General features: G+C 39.4%; 1 protein-coding gene across 5 annotated transcripts in view; it reads left to right on the top strand.

Annotated features, from left to right (window-relative positions):
• Positions 1–5,285: 5,285 nt before the first annotated feature.
• OSBPL5 (oxysterol binding protein like 5) overlaps positions 5,286–26,235 on the top strand; it is a 126,331-nt gene continuing 105,381 nt past the window's right edge. The window contains exon 1 of one of the 5 annotated variants that reach the window (XM_070933376.1): positions 5,286–5,644. Coding sequence is in view for 1 of the 5 variants with exons in the window: in XM_070933360.1 (XP_070789461.1) it covers positions 5,787–5,816 (30 nt within the window). In the remaining 4 variants the exon portion in view is untranslated. Of the gene's footprint in view, positions 5,915–26,235 lie in introns of all 5 variants that reach the window. The other 4 variants (XM_070933360.1, XM_070933369.1, XM_070933392.1 and 1 more) reach the window with 4 other exon arrangements.

Raw genomic sequence — 26,235 nt, 5'->3', positions numbered from 1 at the left:
ACAATGGGCAGGTCAAAACTAGGTACAGGAGATCTTCTGGAGATACCATGATGTAGAGCAAAACCAGCATTTTGAATTGTACTAATGTGAAAGCACTGCCAGGGCATGAATCCACAGCACTGTGTCATGTGCTCATGTTACTATGTATACACAAATAATTAGGCTGCAACATTCTGGACTAATTGAAGCTTTAGGGTAATTTTCAAAAGTTCCATGTAGCCTTATTTGTGCTTTACCTCCTTTCCCTCTTATACAGCCCACCTGAGCCTTTTCATATTATCTTGCTTCCCAAGGATTAAGGACTATTTCAGGCATCTTTGCTTATGTAAGAGTTATTACGTTTTACCTTCAGAATCATCTCCCCGATTCTCTACAAGAACCTGGTCTTTCAAGGGCAGTGCCACCTCATCAAGAGACACAACTGGAGGCTCTGTAATGGATATTATTGGTATTAGTAGTACTAATATTATTTGCAGCAATGATTTTATTCAGCCATATGCCAAAACCATTTATTGCACAAAACAAAACAAAAATAATACCCCTTTTAGGTGGGTACAATTATTATTATTACTATTTATTAAATTTATTTGCTGTCCATCTCCCCAGTAAGGTGACTCTGGACCTAGTGTAAAGTTTCTTGTCCTTGGGATTTTCTATATTGTAATTAACATCAGTTGTGATGCTTCTATTTCTACACAGAAACTGTGATAGGATGGCATGAATATTAATAATGGCAGTGAGGAAAATACTTAAACTGATCCTAGGAGAAAAGGAAAAGTTGCTTTGCATAAGAATAAAAAGTATGGAACATGTAATAATATAGGAGAAATCAACTGATTATATATTTAAAGGACAAGGGAAGTTATAATGTATATGAATAATTAACAAATAATGATTAGAAGTATTGTCAGCTGTTCTTTATATATTTATTTATAATACTCTCTCTACATCTATATTTGGGCCTGAGGCTGTACCGGATTACAAAGTAAGGGACAGTTAGTTTTCTCAAGGTCAGTATATGTACTTCTCAGTTTTACATCTCACATGACTGTTTTATTTGCAGTAATTCTATGTCTAGAAATAAAAAAAATTAATTGGTGTGATAAATTGAAATTACCAAGTATATCTGGGGGAAAGTGCTTTTAATTTGGAAAGAAAATGGAAATTAGGCAGAACAAAATCAATTTATACTGCCAAATGTAAACAAATCTTACTGGAGTGTAATATAATACAAAATACTAATTTTAATGCCATATGTGAGCCTAGTCTCTAAATAATATCCATTGCAAATGAAAAAAATATCCTAGCTGAAGTCTTTTATTCTATTAACCTGTAGGCAGAATTTACAGGCAAGCTGCTTGCACTTTTGTAAAATTCTGTGTGGCTAAGCTTGATAGAATTTATTGAATACTAACAAATAAGAGTACTTAATCTGATGCTACTTTTTTATTGTAGTATTAAAATTTTCCTAAGGTCTTGGAAAAGGACTGGTTTGTGTAATTCTCCAGAGAGAATTCTCTTCTCTTTTGGGATACTGAAAGTTGTTTGTGACTTTTTTTTCTTTGTTCCTTTAATTACTTGAGAGACTTATGGCAACTTTGCAATTAGAAAAACCAATATAATTGTGCCACTGTCTGTTTTCTGAACTGTAAAATAAACCTCTTAGCTACCCAGGACAGGATTTCATTTCACTTGTGCCATCAGAAGAGACACAACTTCAGACACCTTTTACAGAGTTCACTTCGCTGAATGATGCCTTTAAGCATTTTAGCCAATAGCTTCATCCGAAAGCATTTAAAGGTAGAAACACAAGATTCGTATTTCATTCAGGGGTGAATTACGCATGGATGGGTGGGCTAGAGATGAGAAGCTGTTGTATTCATCACCTGCTTTATTAAATAAATGACTGTTCTTTTCAGTCGTGCAAATGAGAATAAATTATTTTAGTTATCGGAGAGTATCCTTTTATTGTTTAATCAATATAAGTTTGATTGCAGAGGTCTCATTGTGTCAGTTACCATGAGACAAGTTAAGTAAGTTTAAGTTTGATTTAGCGTTGCAGTGTCTCATTCATTTATGCAGTCCTAGATGGCTTGTTCGCTTTTTCATGTGAGTGTGTTATCTCAGTACAGAGGGGGAAAATTACAGCAATATATTCCATTAATTTATAGGTCTCTTTAATTTCCCATTAATTTTTGTACGTAAGATTAAAAATAGTAAGGGGTCAATAAAACAAGAGTAGATTATGCAGGAGACTTCTATATAAGATTAGTATATAGGTATAGAATATAAGAGTCTTTTTCTAAAAGTTAGTATTTTATGTAAAGCCATTTCAAATCAAACAGAATAATTTAAACCATATTTTATATATGAACATTTGTAAACCTGATGGTCAACTTCTTTTTACTGATAATTTCCAGTGCTTTTAATACATTTGAAACTGAAATGCAATCAGATTTAATTTTCGTTTAAGAAAATTCTTCAGAAAATGTGATTCTTAGCCTTACTGCCTGATACCCTTTTGTCTTGTGGTCAAGGGTCCACAGGAGGTAAAAATAAAGTCAAGATGGCAGCTGAAAGGCATATAAAATGGGCAAAGGTTTTATGCTGTCTTCTTGACATTTTAAAATCCATGACAGACAGCCATCTTGCTTTGAGGGGTCTAAGCAAAATTACTTTTCTTCTTTTATTGGATTAATAACATATTTCACTTTCAGTTGTTTAGTTCAATTACTAGTTATTTTCTGCACGCATTTTAGCTGCAGAATGTAGACCAGTCCTTTGGCTTTCAAGCTGTACAGAAAAATTTATATTTTTGTCCCAGGAACTCAGAACTTTGAAGGACATCATACTCTCCTGTAGAATTAATATATGTACCTGATACACTCCTGAATGGCCAGAAAGATAAGGAAATGGAAATAAAAAAAGTGTACTCTTCAGAAGTAAAACTTTTCATGCAGGAAGGAAGCTTTGTTGCAAATATTTATATTGGATCCAGAAGAAAAGTATGTGGCTACTCTCTGCAGATTGTGCAAATAGATTAAGGCAGTGGTTCTTGACCTGTGGTCCACAGACTCCTGCGGGTCACGATGGGGTCACAGGGGATCTGTGAAGTCTTGAAGAAATGTTATGATTTAAATTTGAATGAAGTCTTGTTGGTCCATGGCAATGGTCTGTAGCAACAAAAGGTATTTAAAGGGGTTCTGTGGGAAGTTTGAAAACCACTGGATTAAGGTTTCCCCCTTTCCGTTGGCAGCTTCATCTGTTAATCATGGATAAATGTGCAGTCGGCAATCAATATTTCCAGTTTCCTTCTCATCCTCATGTTATAATGTTCATTAGTAAGAACACCATAGCGCATGAGCTTTTCTGTTTTAAGAATGATCTTAAATTGGTTCTATTGTTATCTGTCCATCTGGTGGAGGGTGTGAGAAGGTCATAGCTAATCTAGGCAATTACTTGTAAATATATTTCTACTCCATGCAGAATGATTTCCATGTAGGATTTCCAAGCAAATTGTTGGGCCATGATTCTATCTTTCAAGTAGTGCTCCTAGATTGGATTATTTTTCAAAATTACATTTAAATTATGTGCAAGGGCCAAGCTATGTAACAGAATAAGAGAGTTGGGAGGGACCTTGAAGGTCTTCTAGTCCAACTTCCTGCTCAAGCAGGAAACCCTGTACTGTACCATTTCAGACAAACAGTTATCCAATCTCTTCTTAAAAACTTCCAGTGTTGGAGAACCACAACTTTTGGAGGCAAGTCATTCCATTGTTAATTGTTCTAACTATAGCTATACCAGGAATTGGTATTGCGATGGCTTACTTAGATGCAACACTTTCCTTAAGTAGCTTTTTTGCAGTGAAAAAGAGGCTCCTGCATATTTCATGTGATTAAAATGAAAGAAGCCAGTCCTTTTCCCTCTATAATCGCCAAGAGAAGGGAGCAGTGATGTTGGGATGCTGATGCAAGTTGAACTGGGATTTTCTGCTTTTTTGTGGTTGTTAGGATTTTTGTCTTATACCTAAGCCTATTTTAAAGCAGAATAGTATTTGCCTACTTCAAAACAACAAAAAAATATGCCACATATAACTGTTCAGTGTTGGGAGACCCATGAGGGGATTTGGGGCTTCATGCAATACTGGGGGACCATGTTCATAGTTTCATAGTTTCCCAAGATGAATTTACTTGAGCACAAAATCTAACCGATTTTGTATTCCATTCTCCTCAGATTTCAAAATGCTAACCACCTTGATTTTCTTGCTTAGTTATATAAGTAGCATACAGCTTCTCCTAGAAGACTCCACCAAAGAAACTGATGTTGCAACTTGAAAGCATCATGCAACACATAGGCCCACCTCTGCATTCCAAAATCCCTGCGAAGTTGTAAATGCAATTATGGAACAGGAAAAAAAAAAAATCATAACCGATCTTGAAATTGCAAACTTACCTACTGCTTACCCTGCATTTGCAATGCTATACTGTAAGCTGATATTTCCAAATAAGCACGAGAAAGAAATTTGCACTGCACAATGCATTTTTTTTCTCCGGTAATTGTCGGAATTCTGTCTAGAAGGCTCCCTAGGAAGAGGCTGAATTCCAAAAATCATCGGAGAAATACCCTTGATAAAGCACTCTTGGGGCTTTCCAATGGCACTTCCTTCGCCCACAATTCACTAACACGCGTGGGGCATTTCGCCTGCACGGGCTTTCGGTGCCTCTCGAAAGACGCTGCGAAGCCAGCGTTGCCGAGAGAGACTTCCGCGTGGTTCCTGGCCAGAATCTTCTGTTTCTATATACATTTTCCATTCATGTGTTATTCTTAACCGGGACCAGCTTTTCGACCTTGTTTGTCCGGTAGAGGGTAGCAAGTCCTTTATTTGCTCGATTCTGCTATTTTCTATTCTGCGGGCTTTCAAGCCCTGGAAGCAGAACAGAGGGAGGCTCTGAGGAAAGGCAGCCCAGCCGAAAGCTCCTTCCACTCCCCCCCCCCCCCACCAACCGGCTGTAGGAAACCGCTTTCCCAACAGAGGAAAGGCATTTTTTCCCTTGATTCATGTTTATCTTCCTTTTAGACACTGAATGACTAACGTTTATATTCCTTTCGGCTAAGTCCTGCCTTCTTTCACAGTTAACGCGATTAAAGCCGCCTCGGCTTTAAAAAAAAAAAAAAAAAAAAAGATCCATTCCAGAACATAATGATCCCTCCCGGATTTTATTTACCACCTCTCTCTCTCTCTCGCTCTCTCTCTTTCTCTCAAACATACACACAACACACACACATACACGGGCGCGCGCGGTCTTCCTGACGTGGTTGGATTTAAGTCTTGTGGCATTTCCTGCTCCCGAGACTCCTCGAAACAGCTGCTCTGCTTTTTTTTTTTTCGACTGACAACGCTGGGCTCCCCACCCTTCCCAATCTGTTGCTGCTTGAAGTAGAGCTCCCAGGACAGACGAGGAGCTCCGGACCTCGCCTTTGGCGGGCGGGAGACTGCGAGAAAAGATAAAAAAAAAAAAAAAAGAGAGAGAGAGAGAAAGAAAGAAAAAAAAAAAAGCCCGGGCTGCTGTTGCGCGTGCTGAGTTGCAGTTTACCTCCCCCGCCCGTCCAGCGCAGCAGCGCGTGGTGGCGGGTGGGTGAGAAAGTGAGTGACAATTTGCAGGGTGGGAGTGGGAAGTCCGAAGCAAGGGTTTCTCTCTCCGGAGCGGGTAAACTGGGAAGTCGCCAGCCCGAGAAAAACGGGCGCTGTTGACCGACCAACCGACCATGAGTGGCTCTACGAGGAGATGCTGCTGGCCGACGAATTTGGGACTATGGTGAGGCGCCGCGGAGCAGAAGGGAGCGGGTGTTTTGGTCGCCGGCAGGAATTGGGACGCGGGGGATCCTGGGCTGCCTCTGCCTGCGCGCCGAGGAGGTAAGGATCGGCCGCAGCAGCAGCAGCAGCAGCAAAGGGCGCCTTTTTTCTTTACCCTTTTTGTTTGCAAGAGCACAGCTGCTGGGTGCCTGCGCGGGTCTTGCGATGCGCCAAGAAAGGATTCCATTTCTATGGGCTTCCTTCGCGGGTTTAAAAAAAAACAAAAAAAACCCCAACCAACCCCAAAGCCGAGGCTTGTTCCCAGTCTCGCTTTTGGGGAAAGAGGAAGCTGGTGGGAAAGAAAACGTCGAGCTTCGTGAGAAATGAAGTGCGTAGGACACAGTAACAATAGCAACCTTAATTAAGCTCCAGGGCCTCAAACCGATATTTAATACCGCAATAAGGATTAGGGCTTTTTTTTTTTTTTTTTTGTGAAAAAGCCGTTTCTCCCAGCCACGGAAATATTAACGCTGTTCCTCATTAGTTAGCGAAAATGGAGGAAGGGGGAAGAATCGGAAAGGTTTGTTTCCGAGATGTGAATGTTACCTGCCCGGGAATTGGAGCACGGAGAGAGAGGTGGGGGGGGGGGGAGAAGCGCGATTCACAAAAAATCTCACTCATCGTAATAAAGGCCAGACCTGCACTTTGCTGCAGCCAACACGTGTTCGGTTTTCAAGGCATTAAAACCAGGCCTATAGTACTTTCTGGAATAAAACAAGGCCACAATTTTAAAATACATGATAAAAAAAAAAAAAACTAAGCGCGCACCCCATCCTAATAAGAATTACTACCTCTGTCCGACTTTGACTTAAAAAAAAAAGGGGGGGGGTTGTTAAATAGCATATTGATAATGGAAGCAATGAGTTTCCTTACAGAATTAAGAGTTTGTAATATAGTCAAAAGTGCTTGAATTCATAAGGCCTACAGGAAAAAAGGGTTAACAATAAGAATTTCCCATTTTGGGGTGGTTGTTTTTTGTGAAAACAAACATGGCATAATGTATTTTTTTTTTTACATAATTGCATGGTTGCTTGCCTTTCTTTTGTCTTCTATAGTGTGTCCTAACAATTTTAGTTTTCTTTTATCAATGGCAGATAATATGAAAGAAATCATTAAGGCTTGCTTATGACTTTTGCATTAAAACAGCATACATGCAATGTATCCTCTAGATCATTTTGATGAAATTAGGTGATTTTACAGGTTATTTTAAAATGCAAATAGTTTTTCCTGTGATTTGAATGCCACAGCACATTAAAAATAAATCTTCCTTGCGCACTACAATATATTTGAAAATAAATCAGAGGGTCTTGGAATGCAATCCTTGGAAAATAGGAAATAAGTGTTTTAGATCTGAGGGCCAATGTAGCTAATATTTTTGTACACAGCCTGGGCTAGACTTGGATGGTCTGAGAACATTACTATTTTTGCTACATTTTAGGTTTTATTAGTAGGACTGATGGCATGTCAGGAGAAGTTAGTTTTTCACCTAGCAACTGAGCAATTAAAATTCCTAATGAAGTGAAAGGTAGATTTAGTCAGACCTAATTGTTCTTGGCAAGCAGAGCTCTTCTGTAGAGCATGACATGAACAATCTGGTGGGTGATCTTCCTTTCAGTCACTTGTGGTGATACTGGCTGAGAGGGGCTCAAGGGTATGATGGATGGTCTATTTAAATTTAAGTTATACTTTCCTCTGATGTCTTGAGATGCTTCTACAGGAGAGGCTAACAAAGAAAAATGAATTACAGATGGGTTTTTCTGTTCGTCTATTTCCTTGGAAATACTTGATGATTTATAAGATGCTGCTCTTTTTGTGAATGGCAGTTTTGAGTCCTCCAAAACATTTGCTCTTTGCTTATAATTATGATGGCCCAGCATAAGCTCTAAGTACCACATGATATGATGTAATGCAGGATCCAATCTGGGTCAGTGACCGGGACCAGAGGTTTAGATTTCTGAGCTTTGTTGTGATATGGTATAATCTTGCAATGCTGATCGACTGAAGAAGACAAAATCTGAAAACAATTGCACCTTTTTTCTTACTTATGTGTTTGAAGCCTCACCTCCACTTATAACAACTGGAAGCACATAGCCACAAAGGGACAGAATGACAAAAGCAGCCTGGTGGCATTGCGACACAAGACCTGCCTTTTTTCATGTGCATTGTGAAATGACATTGTATGCACATACAAAACAGGTGGCCCTTGTACAACAAATGTACTGCTGCCTTTGTCATTCTGATAAAAGCAGCAACCTCCTGCAGAAGCCCACCAGTGGGTCTTATAGGAGAAGGGACAATGTCTAAAATCCGACATGCTGTTGACTGATAGCTTTCATAGTTCCCAAAACTATAATCAGTAATTTAATGATGGTTTATGAACTCATGAACGCTATTAGATGATTTTTAGCTGAAGGAACTTTCGAGGATAGTCGCTGCTTTGTACTTAAATCTATTTTTTCTTTTATGAAATTATCAAGGCTATTTTGAAGAAGATCAGTTTCTCAGATGGGTTGAAAATGTCCTGGCCAATGACCCTTTGTCAAAATAATGCCATGTTATGAAATCATCTACTAAATAGATTTTTAAAAGGAATTCGGTTCATTGTTTGATTTATAGAACAAAACCAAATATTAAGTGGATGGCTGAGACTAATGAAGTTTCAAACGGAAAAAAGGAGAACACTTATTGTTGGTATAGTGCCATAATGAGTAAAATTGAATCATACCTAAGAAAAGGGTGCTGGTGGCGGGCGCCGGTGGCATTGGCTACGAGCTCCCTAAGGAATTGGTGCTCACTGGCTTTGACCACATCGACATGGTAAGGCCTGGGAGGCGCGCGAGTGGGGGTGGGGACAGGCATTTGGTGCTTGGTGCCTTCGGGCTGCTCGCGTTCTACATACACTCCACGGGAGGGGAGGGGCTTGATGGCGGTGCACGAAGGGAATGTCTCTCTACCGGACTCCCAGCTGTGAGTGTGCAGGCCGCCTGGGGCCTCCTGCACCCCTGAAATAATAAGACCCCCGATAATAAGGCCAAGTCCTTATTTCGGGGTTCAAAAGAAAATAAGACCCTGTCTTATTTTCGGGGAAACATGGTAGTAATTAAGGCATCAGATTAAAAACTGGGCGACACAGAGTTCAAGTCTCGCTTCGGCACAAAGCAAGTTGGGTGACTTTGAGCCAGAAAGTTTTTCTTAGCCCTAGAAAGCAGGCAAATCATTTGCCAAAAATTCTTGTCCAGGCAGTCACCAGGAGTCAACTCTGAATTGAAGGCAACAACAACCAAAAGTACAATACATGCTTAGATTGGATTCCTATAGAATAACTCAGAAGGGCAAGAGCAAAGTTTCGGAACTGCACATAAATTCATGTTGGAAGTCTGATGTCATCAGGGCCAGATGGGTTGTAGCATTACAATACGGCATCTGGGAATTTAAATCAACTCTGTGATCTACCTTTAATCACTGTTAATTCAGTAGAATTAAAAAGCATGGCACCTTCAGCAAAGGAAACAGAAAATAGCAGTAACTGACAGGTTCAAGAACTAGAAAGACAAAATTCTACTATTGTGGAATAGACTTCCATAGCCTGCCTTTGAGAACCTGTGTTTCTAGTAGTTGGTGATTTGCTATTAATTTTTAAATGTGACCACACATAGAGAATAAAAAATATTTATTTTTCATATTTGGATATTGTTTATTATATTGCAAACTTTGTGTTGGCCTGATAAAGATATTCCTAATATAACATTTGGAATATTTCTTATGACTATCATGGTACTCTTGGCTTTGATCTGATAGAAAGCTGAATTTAATAGCTCGAGGAGGATTTTCCCTTGGAAATAAATAATCTTCTATTATTTGAATCTGAGGCTTCTGTTCTTGATAGGTATATCCTCTGTACTTGTTCTTCCCTTTGCCTCTGGTTTTCTTTATTTTGGCCAAAACACTATCTAAAATAATATAAAATACAAAAACAGTTTAGTTTCTTTCAGCTTCTGTCTACTGAGGTGTTTTGTGGGTTTCTGGAGGTAGTTCTGAATAACTATTTTAAAAATGTAATTAGTGTTTTTCTTTTTTCATCTCAGAAGACAGAGTTTCAAGGCAGCCTAAAACCATCACTCTTGACATAACTTAACTTGAATGTTTGTGGTTTCCCCCACACACATTTCTTCTTCAGACTATGTCCAAATACAGTCTCCACTACTTCAACATCAGCCATTTTTGTCTCCATCTGTTTAAAAAAAGATGCTTAGAGTTCCTCTGTGAGAGAGAGGAGTGGATATTTATATGTATGTGTGTATGTACTTATTTAAAAAGTCATATGGTTTAAATGACCTTTGTGTTAGCCTAATAAAGGCACTGCCTATTATATTTGGAATGTTTCTCAACAAGCCTTTATGCAATAGCAAATTATAGCAGCATTATTTATTAAACACTTGTATATCATCACAATCAAAAAGGACTTTCAGTGACTCATATAAAAATACAATGTAAAACATACCCTACATAAAAATTAAAAATGAAACAACATTACAAAAATAGAGAATAAAAGATGACAACAACAGCTCAAATCAGGGGAAGGCACACTACCCAAATACAAATCACCTTTACTCAGGCTTGGAGAGCAACACTATAGGGCAGTATTGGTGAACCTTTTCGGGACCGAGTGCTGAAATGGGAGTACGTGCACGGGGGGGGGGAAGCTCTGGAAACCAGAAGAGCAGCTCCCCGGCGCTCATGTGTGCGCTGGGAAGCTGAAATTCCGGTTTCCAGTGTGTGCATGCGTGTGGTCACATGGTCTTCCAGTTTCTCGCATGTGCATGCGAAGGGCAGCTGGCCAAGCGCCAGAACCCAGAAGAGCAACAGGCGACAGCTGGTGTGCCCAGAGAGATGGCTCTGCATGCCACTACTGGCACACGTGCCATAGGTTCACCATCACGGCTATAGGGGCTTGAGGAAAACCTACAAAGAGGGCCAGCCAAATTGAGACTATTCCAAATTGAGGCTGTTCCATAACATTGGTGCTGAAACAAAAAAGCAGTACTTCCTTGTCTCAGTTTCCTGCTGGTATTAAAAGTCACCAAAATATCAAACAAGACTAGGAAAAGCACACATTCCCCTATCCAGGTCCTAACACAGGTCATCCAGGAGAGTAACTGAGGCCATCTCTATCTCAAAACTGGCCTTGGACCTAATTGAAAAAGGTCCATTCAATCTGTTTCCTTTAAAGGGCAGCAATGTTGATCCACTGCCATCATTTCAGTAACCTTCCCCCAACAGGGAATGTTGGCGCTGGTTGATAGTTGGCAAATGCTACTGCAGGGGTCCCCAACCCCTGGTTCATGGACTGGCACCGGGACACGGCATGCCAGAAACCAGACTGTGCAAACAAGCGAAGCCCCATCTGCAGCATGCAGGCAGCACATGAAATCACACCCCCTCTGGTCCGTGGAAAAACTCCATGGAACTGGTCCCTGGTGCCCCAAAGGTTGGGGGCTGCTGTGCTACTGGATCTGGGATGGAATCTTCAGGATGGAGTCCTGTTAGAGAAATGATGCTCCAGTTATCACTAGAGACTGTCCATAAGGAATCAAAGCTATAGCAAATTCTAATGACTTAATTTGCAAAATGTGCAAACTAAACACAGCAGCAAGGTAGCAAATCATAAAATTGTTTTTTTTATCCTGCAGATAGTTCATTACCCTAGACAAAGCCACCTAAGTAAGCATGATTCGCCTTACTTGTTACCATAATGTCAGGCCAGACATGGATACGTACCCATGCCTGGTTGGATTTATTTCTAGCTGTCTTCTATCTACTTCCACCATATTAGTGAAGAACAATATTGTGTCATCTTAGCAAAGCTGAATAATGCTTAAAATGTTAATGTAGAAATGCTCATGGCCAACATGATTATCTTGGCTATATCAGTAGAAGAAGTTCTAGGTGATTTTGGTTTAATTTTCATTTCTCTTTATCTTGTGATGCTTATCTGTTCTAATGTTCAGCACTGAATGTGTCTGCTTATATCTTTTCTCCTCTTAAAGAGTTATAGAATTGGCAGGTACCAAAGGTCATCAAGTACAATCCCTTGCAGATTGCAGGATTTACAGTCTCCATGACTATTCAGCCTTTTGTTTGAAAATCACCAGTGAAAAAGGGAAAAAAAACATTGTAATCTGTTCCACTGATTCATAGTTTCTACTATCAAAAAAATACTTTACCAATAAATTTATTTTGGAGACATAGGATAGAATCATTCAGACATAGAATATATAATACAATAGTTACTGTAAGTTACGGCTTTTTAGAAGCCTGTAGGCAGGGTGGATTTGATTTAAATGGAGTTGATTTAAATCACAATTTAAATCATGATTTAAATCACTAGTAAAAAGGCTTGATTTAAATCAACTCGATTTAAATCATAATTTTTAAAGAGCAACTGTCATCTCTGCTACTCCTTTGACCCACTGTTGACTCATCGATAGTCCCAGTGTTGCAGAATATACAGCCTCATGCTACATAACTAAGCTCCATTTCATGCTGAATAAACTAAATTATTTATGCATCTTAAATAGAAAACTATCTTATGATAGATTTTTACCCCAAAAGTTTTTTATTAAAATAAATTTGATAAAAATCAAAAAAATCTGATTTAAATAAAAAAAAATCCAATTTAAATAAAAAAATCCGATTTTTTTGATTTTTTAAAAAAAATCATTGATTTTTATCTATCCTGCCTGTAGGTATGAGTAGGTATAGTCACTGACAACATAAGCCTAGATATCTGATGTGAAAATTAGTTGTTATCATTACAAGGGGATGGATGGAATTTGAAATCATCCATTTTGATCTGACCTAAATTTAATTGCCTATCCCTAGGCAAAGGGATAGTACTACATCAGAATTAACACCATTGATTTGGAAGGACACAGCAAATGAATATCCCCTCTATTCTTGTAGTTAGTCCACTGATTGATTATGTGCCATCTAATCAGTGTCAACTAACAACATAGATTTTCTTCATGATGATCTGTTCCGAACCTTGCTATTTAAGACTTTCAGGCATGCATCCATCACTATTATAATTGAGTTGGTTGGTTGTTGGTTGTTGTCCTCTTCTGTTTACTGTTATGGATTTTTCCAGGGATCTAACTCTTTTTAAAATATGTCCAAAAATGCAATCATTTGAGTCCAGTCATTTGTGCCTTGATTGGACTGGTTTGTTCTATGAGCCATTTGTTTTGTTTTATTGTCTATTTCTGGACAGGTTAGGAATTTTCTCCAGTACCAAATTTCAGAAGTGTCATTCTAAATGGAATCATTCCAGTCTTCTTCTTCAAGGTCCAGCTTTCACTACCCTAGAGCAGTGATGGCTAACCTTTTCCAGACCGAGTGCCCAAAGTGTGCGCGCCCAAACCCCCAAAATGCAATGTGTGTGTGGCCCCTGCACATGCGTCCTGCCCCCATGCATGCATGTGCGCCCCCCCCCCCGCATTCGCGACGGAGCTGAACTGGGATGAGGGCTCATGTGCCCACAGAGAGGGTGCCGTGTACTACCTGTTACATGCATGCCATAGGTTCACCATCACGGCCGTAGAGTGTCCCAGGGAGTACCATTAACTGCATTATTTTATTCTTTGCAGAATTTGAATATTTTTCACAAGGCTTTTGTTACTATTACACCAAGTGCTATTCTGCAAAATATTTTTGCTAGTTTTTTTACTGTTGATTATCAATCTTAAAAAGCAGACACTATCTACTACAGGGGTGTCAAACTCAAGTCCTGGGGGTCGGATTCAGCCCACAGGGTGCTTAGATCTGGCCCACGGGGCTGCCCTGGAAACAGCGAAGGACAGGCCCGAGGTGCCTCTGTCAGTGAAAGCTCCATTTTCGCTGGCAGGGGGTTGCAGGAGGCTGTCGCTGACTAAAACAGAGCTCGGGAGACCATTTTTGCTGGCAGAGCGCTTGGGTTACCTCGCTACATGAGTGATGTCGAGCTGGCCATGCCCCCCACCCCCGCAAGGTCAAACAGTCCTGTTGCGGCCCTCAATGAAACCGAGTTTGACACCCCTGATCTAACTATATCAATATCTTCACTGGATTCTATGGCTGTCCTTCGTTTGGTTTTCTTTACAGTTAATTCTAGCCCACTTTGCTCTTTGACTGTACAATTGTAATTTTCAGATCATTTGCATTTTCAGCTACTGTATTGGAGTAGTGTCATCAGTTATTAAACAGGTCTTAACAAAATTCTTCCATTATTTTAAAAAAAGATTAAAGAGAAGGCAAAAAAGGCATCTAGGTTTATTGTACTGCCAAATAGTATGCATTGAAATTATGCATACCATAATGAGAGACTGTCAAAGAAATTAGATAGTCTTGAATTTCATGAAGAATTAGAGAGATGGCAAAGTTGTTGGGGTTTCTTGGCTAGTCCACAGTATCTGATTATGGGAACGTATACATTTCGTAGAAGTTTAACCACTATATATAAGTTGTTAACTAAAGGTCTCTGAGCTATTCATGCCAAAATGGCAACAGCCTTGCAGATGCCTATAATCATGGGTCTTAAAATAGGGTTGCAGATGTTTTGTAACGTGGTCTCCCACACTTTTCCTTGGTAAAAAATTACAGTCACAAAAATTGGTATAGTAATATTTACAAATCCAAATTTGTGCTGAAGTGATAGTAATTGCAAATCTATATCATAGAATTACAAAGGTAGAAGGGGCTATTTAGGTCCAAGTCCTGTTAAGTACAAAAATCTAAAAGCATCCAGAGACAGATGGTTGTCCAACTTCTTGAATGTATCAGTGAAGAGGAGCATACCATCTCTCCAGCAAGTTGACTGTTGATGTCCCGGCTGGACTATTGTAATGCTCTCTACATGGGGCTCCCCTTGAAGAGCACCCAGAGGCTCCAACTGGTCCAGAATGCGGCCGCGCGGGTGGTTAAGGGCGCAACTCGTTGTGCCCGTGTGACACCCCTCCTGCGCGAGCTGCACTGGCTCCCAGTGGTCTTCCGGGTGCGATTCAAGGTGTTGGTTACCACCTTTAAAGCGCTCCATGGCATAGGACCCAGGTACCTTCGAGACCGTCTTCTGCCACCAATAGCCTCCCACCGACCAGTCCGTTCCCACAGAGAGGGTCTCCTCAGGGTGCCATCAGCCAAGTTATGTCGGCTGGCGACACCCAGGGGGAAGGCCTTCTCTGTGGGAGCCCCAGCCCTGTGGAATGAACTGCCCCCGGAAATATGTAAGATCTCTGACCTCCGGGTGTTTCGCTGCGCACTGAAGACCCTGTTGTTCCGCCAGGCAGGGCTATCAATATAATAATTTTAAATTGGGGTATTTTAATTTTTGGGGTTTTAAATCGGCCAAATTTATTTAATTATTTTAATTTTTAATCATTGTTGTGTCCTGTGTTTTTAAATTGGCTGTACACTGCCCTGAGTCCTCGGGAGAAGGGCGGTATAGAAATAAAATTATTATTATTATTATTATTATTATTATTATTATTATTATTGGCGGTATAGAAATAAAATTATTATTATTATTATTATTATTATTATTATTATTATTATTATTATTATTAAAGTAATCGCTATTAGTGTTAGGGCTTTTTTCCTTTAACTTTCAGTTCAAAGCTGGTTTACTGTAACTTTAATCCATTATTACATGCCCTGCATTTTGGAACAAGAAAGAGCAGTTCTTGATCATCATCTGTGTGACATTCTTTTAAATATTTAAAGAGTGTAATTCTGTCTGTTCTGTCTCATAACTAAACATATACAATTCCTTTAATGTCTCTTTCTAGGATTTGGTTCTAATTTTTTGATTAACCCTAATGACCTTGAATCTTTTTTCAGTTTCTTCAAACCAAAGTGTGGTTCCCAGAACTCCAAAATATTTTTTTTCTTCTTCATCACACTACTGCCTCATATTCAATTTTTAATCAACTATTATTCCAAGATCTCAGCAGATGGCAGCACTTTGCTGATCGTAGCTTGTAAGACATGCAGGGCGAGACCAGATCAGTACTTTGATAGACCACCAGGTCTGTAAACCAGGCTGGAATGTAAAAAGAACATCATGGAAGAAGGCAGTGGCAAATCTGCATTACAGTGTTTTCAAGAAGATTGCATGGTTGGGTCCATGTGGTTACCAATTGTTGGACCACACCCTATCCTTTACCTGCACGTTGGGTTTCTGTTTCCTAAGCAAAGCACTTAAATCTGTCTCTGCTTAAATTTCATTCTTTTATTTTCAGTCATTTCTCTAACCTGTTAAAATAGTTCTGGATTTTATTTTTTTCTTCTTCTCGTATATTTAGTATCTTTATTAATTTCCACTTTACTGATGCAGGGCATCAAATAAAATTTTAAAGTAAAATAATTTATTACCTCAAGATGAGTGGTACATGAATTGATGTAAAGAAGATTAACTTTATTCTGCAGTTTTCTTTTGTTGTATATGAACAATTAAATTCATCATAACATTTCAACTTTTTTTTGATAAAACAAATTATTTTCAGATGAATTGATTTAGAGACATTGAATGAATTGATGGACTATTCTCTGTATTCTTTTATTGTTTCTCACTTTAAAAATGATAAGACGCCCAGAATCTTATTAATCAGGAAACTACCAAATTAAATTAAGACAAAGATGTGTTTAATTTTCTGTACAGCAAACTCTTGCTTTAAGTAAAACAAAATTTCTGTGTTCCTTTCTTGCTGTCTTCTAGTTGTGTTGCATAAATACTATGAGCTGGTCTCCTTTGAAATATTCCTGGAAACATGAATATTTGCATAGGCTTTGATCAGTTATGATCATTTACTTTTGTCCTACCTAGTTGTAAGGAAATAAAAATGACCAGAGTAAAGATGAAAAAAATACAAGTATTGTTGGAGCTAGTGGAAAAGAGAAAGACTATCTAATTATCAAGGGGGCATGAATCATCTTACTTTGTCTCCCCCACTGACTGCAAAATGATTTTGTAGTTATGTGAAAGATGCCTTTTAGTTATTTACATCTCTTGAGACTAATAAAAAGCCCTCTAATGTTTTATTCATTTACAACCAGGTTATTGCTTCATTGATTGCTGTAACAAAAGGGGCTTTGGCATTCTATGGAAGACAGGAATGTATAGGTCTTATTGCAGTTATTATAGGAAAGAATGTATAGGTCTTATTGCCATTCCTGCCCTTTGGAATCATCATCTCTCTACTGAGGTTCTTGTGGCTTTTATCCTTATTGCTGTTTAGGAAACGATTGAAGACCTGGTGGTTCTCCTGTGCCTTGAGGCAGGGTGATTATGGAGCCCCTTTTATTCCTTTTGTTTGTTTTGAATATTATGCTCTTCTGGTCAGTTGTATTTTTATGATAAGTAGAAAGGTTACTGATTGTAAGCTTATCCAGAATCATTTGGCAGTTGAGTGGCCTATATATTAAATAAACAATATTAATATTAGATTGATGCCAATGAACTGCTTTTTCTTCTGAATGTCATGCTGGGACTTTTGATTGTGAGGAATTAAGGAAACAGTTTGCACATTTCATTCAATAGATTTTCGAAGCTACTCGGTGCAAAAGCTTTTTATTCAGAGTAAGTGATGTGGGAGAATTAAACCAACAAGATCTCTCCAGAAATGTTTCCCAGATTCCCTGATCTTGAGATCTTGTATGCTTACTTTGTTCATTTTTAATCACTAGGAAGGAAGTAGGATGAGACCCTTCGGAGAAGCATTTTAACATGTTATCAAATATTCAGTAAATCACTGAGATGGAAAAAGCTGCTGTGTCAGATGCTAAAGCCTTAAAGGATGATGTGATAGCACTCTTGGATTTAATAGTGGACCAGCAGGTTCATTTTGATAAGCTGTTGGCACAAACATGGCACAGAATAAATTGCTTGTTTATAAGACTAATCCCTTTTTGATCTCTGGCAAGTTGATCTTAAACAAAACCGACACATAACTGCTTCTGTTGCACACAATACATGATAACAAGGAAGGATGTTACTTATCTTGTGCTAATGCTGAAACCTGTAAATATATTTGATAAATTTAATATAAAGGGTATCAGAATACAGTAAATAGTGCCCTACAAAAAGGGTGAGCATGGAGGACAGAAGTATAAGTTTGGCAGAAATGTCTTCTCTGTATATTTGTATCCACTCCACTGTTGACTAGGAAAGTCTGTGAAGTAGCTGCACCAAACTTTAGGAGCATATGACGTTGTCAATGCCTCAAGAAGTTGTCCTTTGTTATCACAGGTATGCATATATATCTCTTGTTTTTTCAGTCCAGCCCAAGATTAATAAGGGATGCATCCAGACAGGCTGCAATTCAGTAACTTCTCTCAGATATTTGTAGAGCTGCCCTTGATGAATGAATGGTTGATGTATCTCTAGAAGGCCTAATGTTACTTACAAAAAGAATTGTGCAGGTAGGAATTCTACAAGACCACAGTCCTTTTGCAATCACTTTCTACCTGATTCTGCATGATGGATATTTGTGGTGCTCCATGGTAGTATGAATGAAGCTGTTTACAAATCAGTAACATAAGCAAAATCAGAAACACTAACAAATTAGAACCTTGGTTTTTCAGAGTTGTGGTTTATATAGAAACTTGTCAATGCTGCAATGTCCCAGTGCAAACGTTTCCCTTCTGTTTGAAAGGACTGGAGAGAAGGGGACAGTGAGAATGGTCTATTATTTTCTGTTTGAGCCATTTACTTAATGTTTTCTTGCACATCCAAATAGAAAATCTCTTTCAGATAAAGAAATCTTGGCAGATATCAGTGCTGAAGTCTATCACTAAACAGTGGGTTTTTTCCCTTAGGCCATGTGGCCTTTAATGGTGAAAAAATGTTTTGATATTATTATGTTTATTGTCACAATAACGTGATTCACTCACAGCCCCAGCTTTCCCATTCACGTAAACATGGCATTGCAAAACTGCCCCATTTTTCCTTTGTGAGATCAGAAAAGATTGAGAAAACCCCTGAAAACTCAAGTCACGCTCTTGTGAACTGAATATGAATGAGTATAATTACATTTTTGTCAGTTGAGAATTATAAAAATGAATCACTGACTGACTCCTGCTACATGAAACTGTAAACCAGAAATATTTTTTTACATAGTCCTATCCATTTTGATTGGCTTTTTCCTCATTTCAACATCAAGTGTGCTGGGATTGCATTGAGCAACAATTTTCTGAGTTATTAAATAGTGGCATATACTGTACCTGAGGCAGTCTGCCATCTGCGGCCAGTTTGAAAATGCAGTCCAAAACTCATTTCTTCTCAAAAGGATTGAGAGTCAAATTCTAGAAGAGTTTTCTCAGCCTCCTCAAATGATATAAACGTGAAACGTCTAATTTATCTTTGTACCTGCTACATAAACTACTCATGTAATTGTGATTCAAGCAATTCCAAAACAAAAATGGTTGAATTATGTTGTTCACTTAAATTTATGGGAAAGGTTTGTATGCTCAAAACCTTGTAACAAAAGATTGGCTTTAAAATATAAGTTTATTGACTTGGAAATTAATAACAATTGCTTACTTTTGGTGAGTGTCCTTGACACTCCTTTAAATAATCTATTGGAGACTTATAATTGACATCATTCTCATGGGCCAATGAAGCATAAAATCTATTAAATGATTGGTTCCAATTAGCAAAGAAGGCACAAAAATATATTTACTTAGATCTTTTCGACCTCAACTGTGAAAGGTATCAAAGAGGGAATAAAAAGGACAACAAAGAAAGAATCAGCAGCGAGAGTACATGTGAAAGACACCCACACAATATTCCCTCTATTTCTGATGTGCAGGAAAGTGCTGTTGAACTTACTATATTCTGTAAATTGAAAGTGCTGTTGTAAGTGTAAGTGTTATTCATAATAGTACTATCCATATATGAAAGGAAACATCAGTAGCTCAAACAGCTCTATTGAGTGGGAAGAAGTTGAAGAATTTTAGTATAAGGGAGGAGAGAATGGAGTAACAAGACCCAACTAAAAGGAATCCTGGATTCAACCATTCTAATTGTGGTACGTATATAGAATAACGTATGTGGTACGTTATAGAATATCAAATATTACACTGATAAAATTATTGCATATTGGACATTAATACAATCGAGCAAATTCAAAAGTACTTTATGAGAAAACTCTTGCATTCTTCTGTCCATAAGGCTTGGAAGTTCTTGATTTGGATATTTTAGAACTGTGACGCTTGTGGTCAGATCTAGGTATTGTATACAAAATTGTACATAGTAAAACTTTACCTGTAAATGACCTTTTTTTAGCTTTTATCGTAATGTAACATGCAAATAACCCCTTTAAACTTAATGTAAACTGCTCTAAACTCGATTGTAAAAAAAAATCAATTTTTGTAACACAGTTATCAAAGTCTGGAATATCTTAATATGATTCAGTTGTCTCAGCCATTAACTTTCATAGTTTTAATTCTAACTTAACTTCTGGGGATCTCGGTCCATAATTAAAAGGTCCGCAAGGGCATATGTAAGTGCACTGGCATGCCTATCATCCCTGTCACATTTTGATTTTCTTACTTACTTTATTCAAATTTATAATTTTGGGTTGACAAATAAAATAAACAAAATATACTAATATTACCAATATTCTATTTTTATTATTTATGAATATTGGCTTTGATTACCCAGATTATCATAATTATTCAAGAATTTTTATCTTAAATGGAGTTGTTCACAGTGGTTTATAGCCACATATATGATGATGATGCCTTATCTTCAGGAAACTAAAAACAGAAGTAGCAAAAACTTCTTGAGCCTTGGTAGTACAGTGGTAGTACAGTGGTCTAAGGCATCCTGTTATTAAGCTGGTTATTAAGACCAGCTGTCTGCAATTACTGCAGGTTCGAATCTCGCCAAGGCTCAATGTTGACTCAGCCTTCCATCCTTTCTAAGGTAGGTAAATTGAGGACCCAGTTGTGGGGGCAATAAGCTGACTTTGTATAAAATATACAAAAGGATGAAGGCTATTGCTGAGCACATTGTAAGCCGCCCTGAGTCTCCGGAGAAGGGCGGCATATAAATCAAAATTAAAAAAAAACAAAAAACAAACATACTATCAAAATGAGGATTGAAGCAATGTCAGAAGTTTGTATAAAAATAAACGTTGAATTTACATTACTTCCATTTGAAACATTCCTGATTGCTTTCATGGTTCTCTGCAAACATGACACTACTAATTTCATCTAACTTTCAGAAAAGTATGAATTTAAAAGAAATAACTCATCTGTTTTTAAATTATTTTCAAAGCCCCTTTTAGGCTACTTAACTGAAACAATTCATATTAAAGGATTGGTATCTGTTGTTTGGAGTTGTTATTGGGGACTGTAGCCTGGGGCCAAATGAGTTGATAAAACACCGGTTCTACACTTTTTTGGGGGGCGTGTGTGTGTAAAGACTTTAGCTATTATCCGTGACATTACATTTATATTGTACATTGGGCCTTTAGTGTTGCTGTTACTGGTCAAGATCTATTTAAATCAGTGAAATAAGAGAGCATCTGCTAAAGGTTCTCCTATGGCCTAAAAAGGAAACTATCATACAAACTTAGCAACTAGTCAGATGACTTGTTCCTGTTCTTTTAATTAAAAGGGAAGACTTTCTTTATGAGCAGAACTTCATTCTGATTTATCTGTGAGAACATAGTACCGATAGTCGTTTGTGCCACTTGCCCTCCTTGTCAAAATTTTCCATTGACAGTTTTTGGATTAGAACTTTGTTCTTCCAAACTCTGCAATTTATTTATACAATCTGTTTTATAGATTGCACATTTATTTGACATAATGCTAAGCAACTCTAGAGAGTTATTTACAGAGGCTGGAATGCAGCACAGTTGACTGCTAGTAGAAACTCATTTCATAGGGAGCTGCTCGCCCATGAAGCCTGTGTTTATGTCTATGGGAGGCTCTGCAAGAATATATTAGATATTAGCAGTAAATTCCAGTTATAGCTTTTTGGGGATGATCAGCTGGCTCCAGAGCTCTTTCTATCTGATGACTTGTTGCTGAGCTCTCTTCAAGCCCTATTAAGATGGATATGTAAATCTCAATCAAAGCAAATTGGGTGATCTTCAGAAAACCTGGGCTTAATGTGTTGTGTATTTATGCAAAAATGAATTCCATATGGGGTAAGAAGCTACTAGAAAAGCTGTTAGACTACCCATCATTATTTAAGGCAGTGGTTCTCAACCTGTGGGTCGGGACCCCTTTGGGGGTCGAATGACCCTTTCACAGGGGTCGCCTAAGACCATCGGAAAACACATATTTTCAATGGTTTTAGGAATAATTTTATTGTTGGGGGTCACCATAACATGAGGAACTGTATTAAAGGGTCGCAGCATTAGGAAGGTTGAGAACCACTGATTTAAGGTATTCTCAGATACTCCATATCTGCCTGCCTTCCAGGGCACTACAAATGTAAAACATACCCCGATTAGTTCTTGTGTTTCTGAGTGAAAAAAAAATAATACTCCGATTAGATTGTGGATTTAAAATTAACATAGTATTGACAGGAACCTTTAACAGGTTGCTTAAAGAACATAAAATGTAGCAGCAGACAAAACTGATACAGAACTGTTTATCGTATGCCTTCATGGAGATGAGTTTTTTTTTTTTTTTAGAAAGCCATGCCTGGTTAGGTAATTTGTACGCACAAACAACTTCTCATTCAGTACTCAGCCAAATTCTAATAATAGAGAATGGTTATCATTAGTTGTATAATGTAAAACAGAAGATTTATTGCTGCCACCAGTAATTATAAATAGAGCTGGTAACAGTTAATTTTAAGGAGGTTTGATTCATTGTTTATCCCTGGTTAGAGTTGCAATCTTCATCCATGGTTTAACACAAAACAAGTATAATTTGCATAAACCTCTTTAATATATCCACATAATATAAATGCCCATACTTATAATACACAAAACAAAGTTGAGAAATTCTGTTTTAATCACTAAAGATGATTGACTTACAGAGCCAGTTTGGTGCAGTGCTGGCTTAGAAACCAGGAGGCTGTAAATTTAACCCCCCCCCCTCCTTTAGAGATAAAAGCAGCTCAGCTGAACTCATCTCACAGGATGACTGTTCTGGGGAAAATAGGAGGCAGGAAAATTAGGTATGTTTGCTACTTTGAGTTATTTGTGTGTGGGTGATAAAAATCTAATGTAGCCTTAATTTGAGCTGAGACCTGGCTCCACAAGCAGTTTTAGTGCTCTGAGGGCAGATACAAAACAAAACATTTGAAAAATGTTACCATCATAGAACCTCCCACTAACACTTTTCAGGGTTTTTTGATCACAGGGTGTGGTTTATCTATAGAATGCAGCCCAGACACTACTTTCCTCTGTGTTTTAATAAAACATACTGGAGTTTTCAATTACAATTTTCATTACAATATCAGCATGTTTCATAAATCCTTGTCTGCATGACTTCCCCAGAATCAGATCAGCTTCATATACTGGAGTTTGTTAGGATTTGAGCCCATAGTGGTAGTCCAAGGAATGTGAGGGTAAGTCCAGTTTATATGCCACCATACAATTCTGATCAAAATAGGAAACTACGGGGAGACCAACAGTATTGGTATCAAGGGAACTGTGTCTTATGTAAAGCTGCTTAACTTTTGGATTGCTTAACCATGTAAGTAATTAGAAAATTCTAAACTTGATATCCTTTGGGCCTGTTTCTCCCTCCCCACCATTAACTAACCTTGCTTTGCTCTTCAGAGAGGCCGGGTGTGCTGGAGGAGAATTGAATACTTATTAGGTGTGGACTTGTAAGCATTGTGTGAGAGAGGACTGATTATGGCACAAAGAAAGGAGGAACATTTTATATGGTGACTTATTTATTTATTTATTTGTTTGTTTATTTATTTATTTATGTAATTTATATGCCGCCCTTCTCCGAAGGACTCAGGGCGGCTTACAAAAGAAGAACAAAAATTACATAAACATTAAAAATCCAATTAAAATTGATTAAAATTATTTAAAAATCACCCCTGCGGATCAGCCCATTTGATGAAAGAGCCACGTCTTCAATCTGCGGCGAAAGGAGAGGAGGTCAGGGGCTGTCCTAAGGCCGGTGACCAGCAAATTACAGAAATGGCACATAGGTAACTATAGACCTCGGGAAGTAGAATAATCTATGAATACAAATTAAGCTTGCCCAATGTTTCATAATACATGAATTTAGAATCTTGTTTGGTTGTTTTCTAAACTGGAGGAAATCCTACTTGATACCATTGGATTACGGTAACAATCTAGGAAAGTCTAAGGAATGGAGGCTTAGATTATGATCTGACTCCTTTGTTTATCTTGGTATAAGAATTCCCAGGGAGCTTTCCAAGTTAGTAAATTTAACCTTACCTCTAGTTTCATGTAAATGAAAGGAGCTCTGGGCAGATAACCTAGAATTCCTATAAGTATTTGATGAAAGATAAATGTGTTTTCAAGGTTGATTTACATTTTGAAAAGCCTTTTCATATTTATTCCATCATTGTTTTAAATGTACATGGTGTGAAATACACCTCTAATAGGGACATTCTCCTGAACGGTGGGATCAGCAGCCAGGCATGGGTTACTCTGTTTGATAGCCAATGGGACCAAGTCTGCAAGTTGACAAGCCCCTCTTCCTGTTGCTCCCAGCTTTTCAAACTCAGTCTGATTGGTGACAGATGTGCGTTTTCGAGCTGCTCCTTTACTAGCAAGTTGTGCTGACAATCTAGCACTCCAGCGAGAAGGGCTTTTCAGTCTGACACCCCTGAAGGCTGCCTCGCAGCATTACCATCGAGGAGGCTCCCAGCTGCTGGTTGAGCATCCTGTCCAGCGTGAGGGGCAATCCAGCCCGACCCCGCCAAAGACCATCCATTGGGCGTGTGCATTTGGAAAGGAGCTGGCCTGGATCGCTCCCTTCTTCCCCAGCATGAATGGCTTTGGTCGGAGCCCGCTGAAGGCTGCTTGGCGATGCCCCTGCGATTGGCAGGGCATCTATTGGGCGCTCCCAGGCTCGACCTGATCGTCTTGCCTTGGGATCAGAGCGGACAAGATCTTGCTTCCCATTCGGATTGCGTGCGCTAGCGAGCGCTGACAGCCTGAACGCCTCGGAGCCGGTAAGATCGCTCCATAGATAATGGCCACATTCAGCAAGCCCCGGTCTACCACCGCCGGAACGCCTCCCCTTTCTTGAGGTTTGAGAGGCTTCAGTCTAAGCCAGCCTCTTCTAACGGTCCCATAGGCTTTTGCCTGCTCCAGGCCTTCCCACTTCGACCTGGTGGCTTTTAGAGGCCTAGTGTCAACCTCGTCTCTTTCAATATGGCCGCCGTTCCATCCAAGCTGCCTGCCAAATGAGGCCAGCAGGTAGTTCCCGTTATGGAACCAAGCGCTCTGGCAGAGACAGGCCCCTCAGGCTCCAAGGGCCCTGATCAGGGCGGGGCAACCCACCCTCCATAGCCCAAAGCCCCTAGACAGGCCTCCAAAGCAGAGAGAGGCTTCCAAACACCATAAGGCAATGGATCGGGCCATTAAGGAGGCTTCCAAATGATCCAGTGGCCTGCAGTTAGTGGCCCAGCCGGAGCTACCTGTTTCTCCCTCCCATCAGGGAGATCCACCAGTTGCCCCTCAGCTGGAATCCATAGGAACATCGAACATGGTCCCCAGATGTTTCATCAGGCCCAGACCAGCATCTTCAGGGCACGACCAATTGCCTTTTTGGCCCTCTCCAGGGCCAGGGATCCATGGCCACTCAAGAGGTATACCCGGTGGGCCAACAGAAGTCCTCCACAGAGGCCACGTTTATGACCACGGTTACAGGCCTCAGGCAGGAAAAGCAAGAAGAAGCCCAGTCGCCAGCAGATGGTCGACATTATCGCTATGGCTGTTCAGCACGCTATCAGTGCTTCCCTGCAACAATGGATCCGATCCTGGGTTTCTGAGTGTCCTAGTTCCCAGGTCAGCCAGGACCTAGAGAGGGCAGGGGACCAGGCCCAAGATTTGGAATACGTGACTGGATCTCAGGGCCAGGGTTCTGTAGCTTATGAGGAAGTTTTGAGGGATCCAGATTTATGGAATGATGAGGACCTGGTTCCTGACCAGCTGTCCTTTCTTGGCCTTTCCGCCCACAATTATTTAGGCCTTTTCCGCCCATAATTATTTAGGCCAAGGCCACTACCTGGCTGGGTGTGGCTCCTGCTACCCCTGACCCTGCTCAGGAAAGGTCAGATCCCTCCATCCCCCTTTTCTCCGAGCCCACAGTAGAATCGGAGGAGGTACCAGGTACATCAGGTACATCTCCGAAGTAGTGAATAGGCGATGGTCAGCTCCCATTACAGGGCC

The sequence above is a fragment of the Pituophis catenifer genome, unplaced genomic scaffold, assembly GCF_029215685.1.
Source record: "Pituophis catenifer annectens isolate HBS135680 unplaced genomic scaffold, rPitCat1.0.hap2 SCAF_1, whole genome shotgun sequence".
Classification (NCBI taxonomy): domain Eukaryota; kingdom Metazoa; phylum Chordata; class Lepidosauria; order Squamata; family Colubridae; genus Pituophis; species Pituophis catenifer.
The sequence above is the reverse complement of the archived record's forward strand: the minus strand, read 5'-3'. Positions and strand labels throughout refer to the sequence as shown.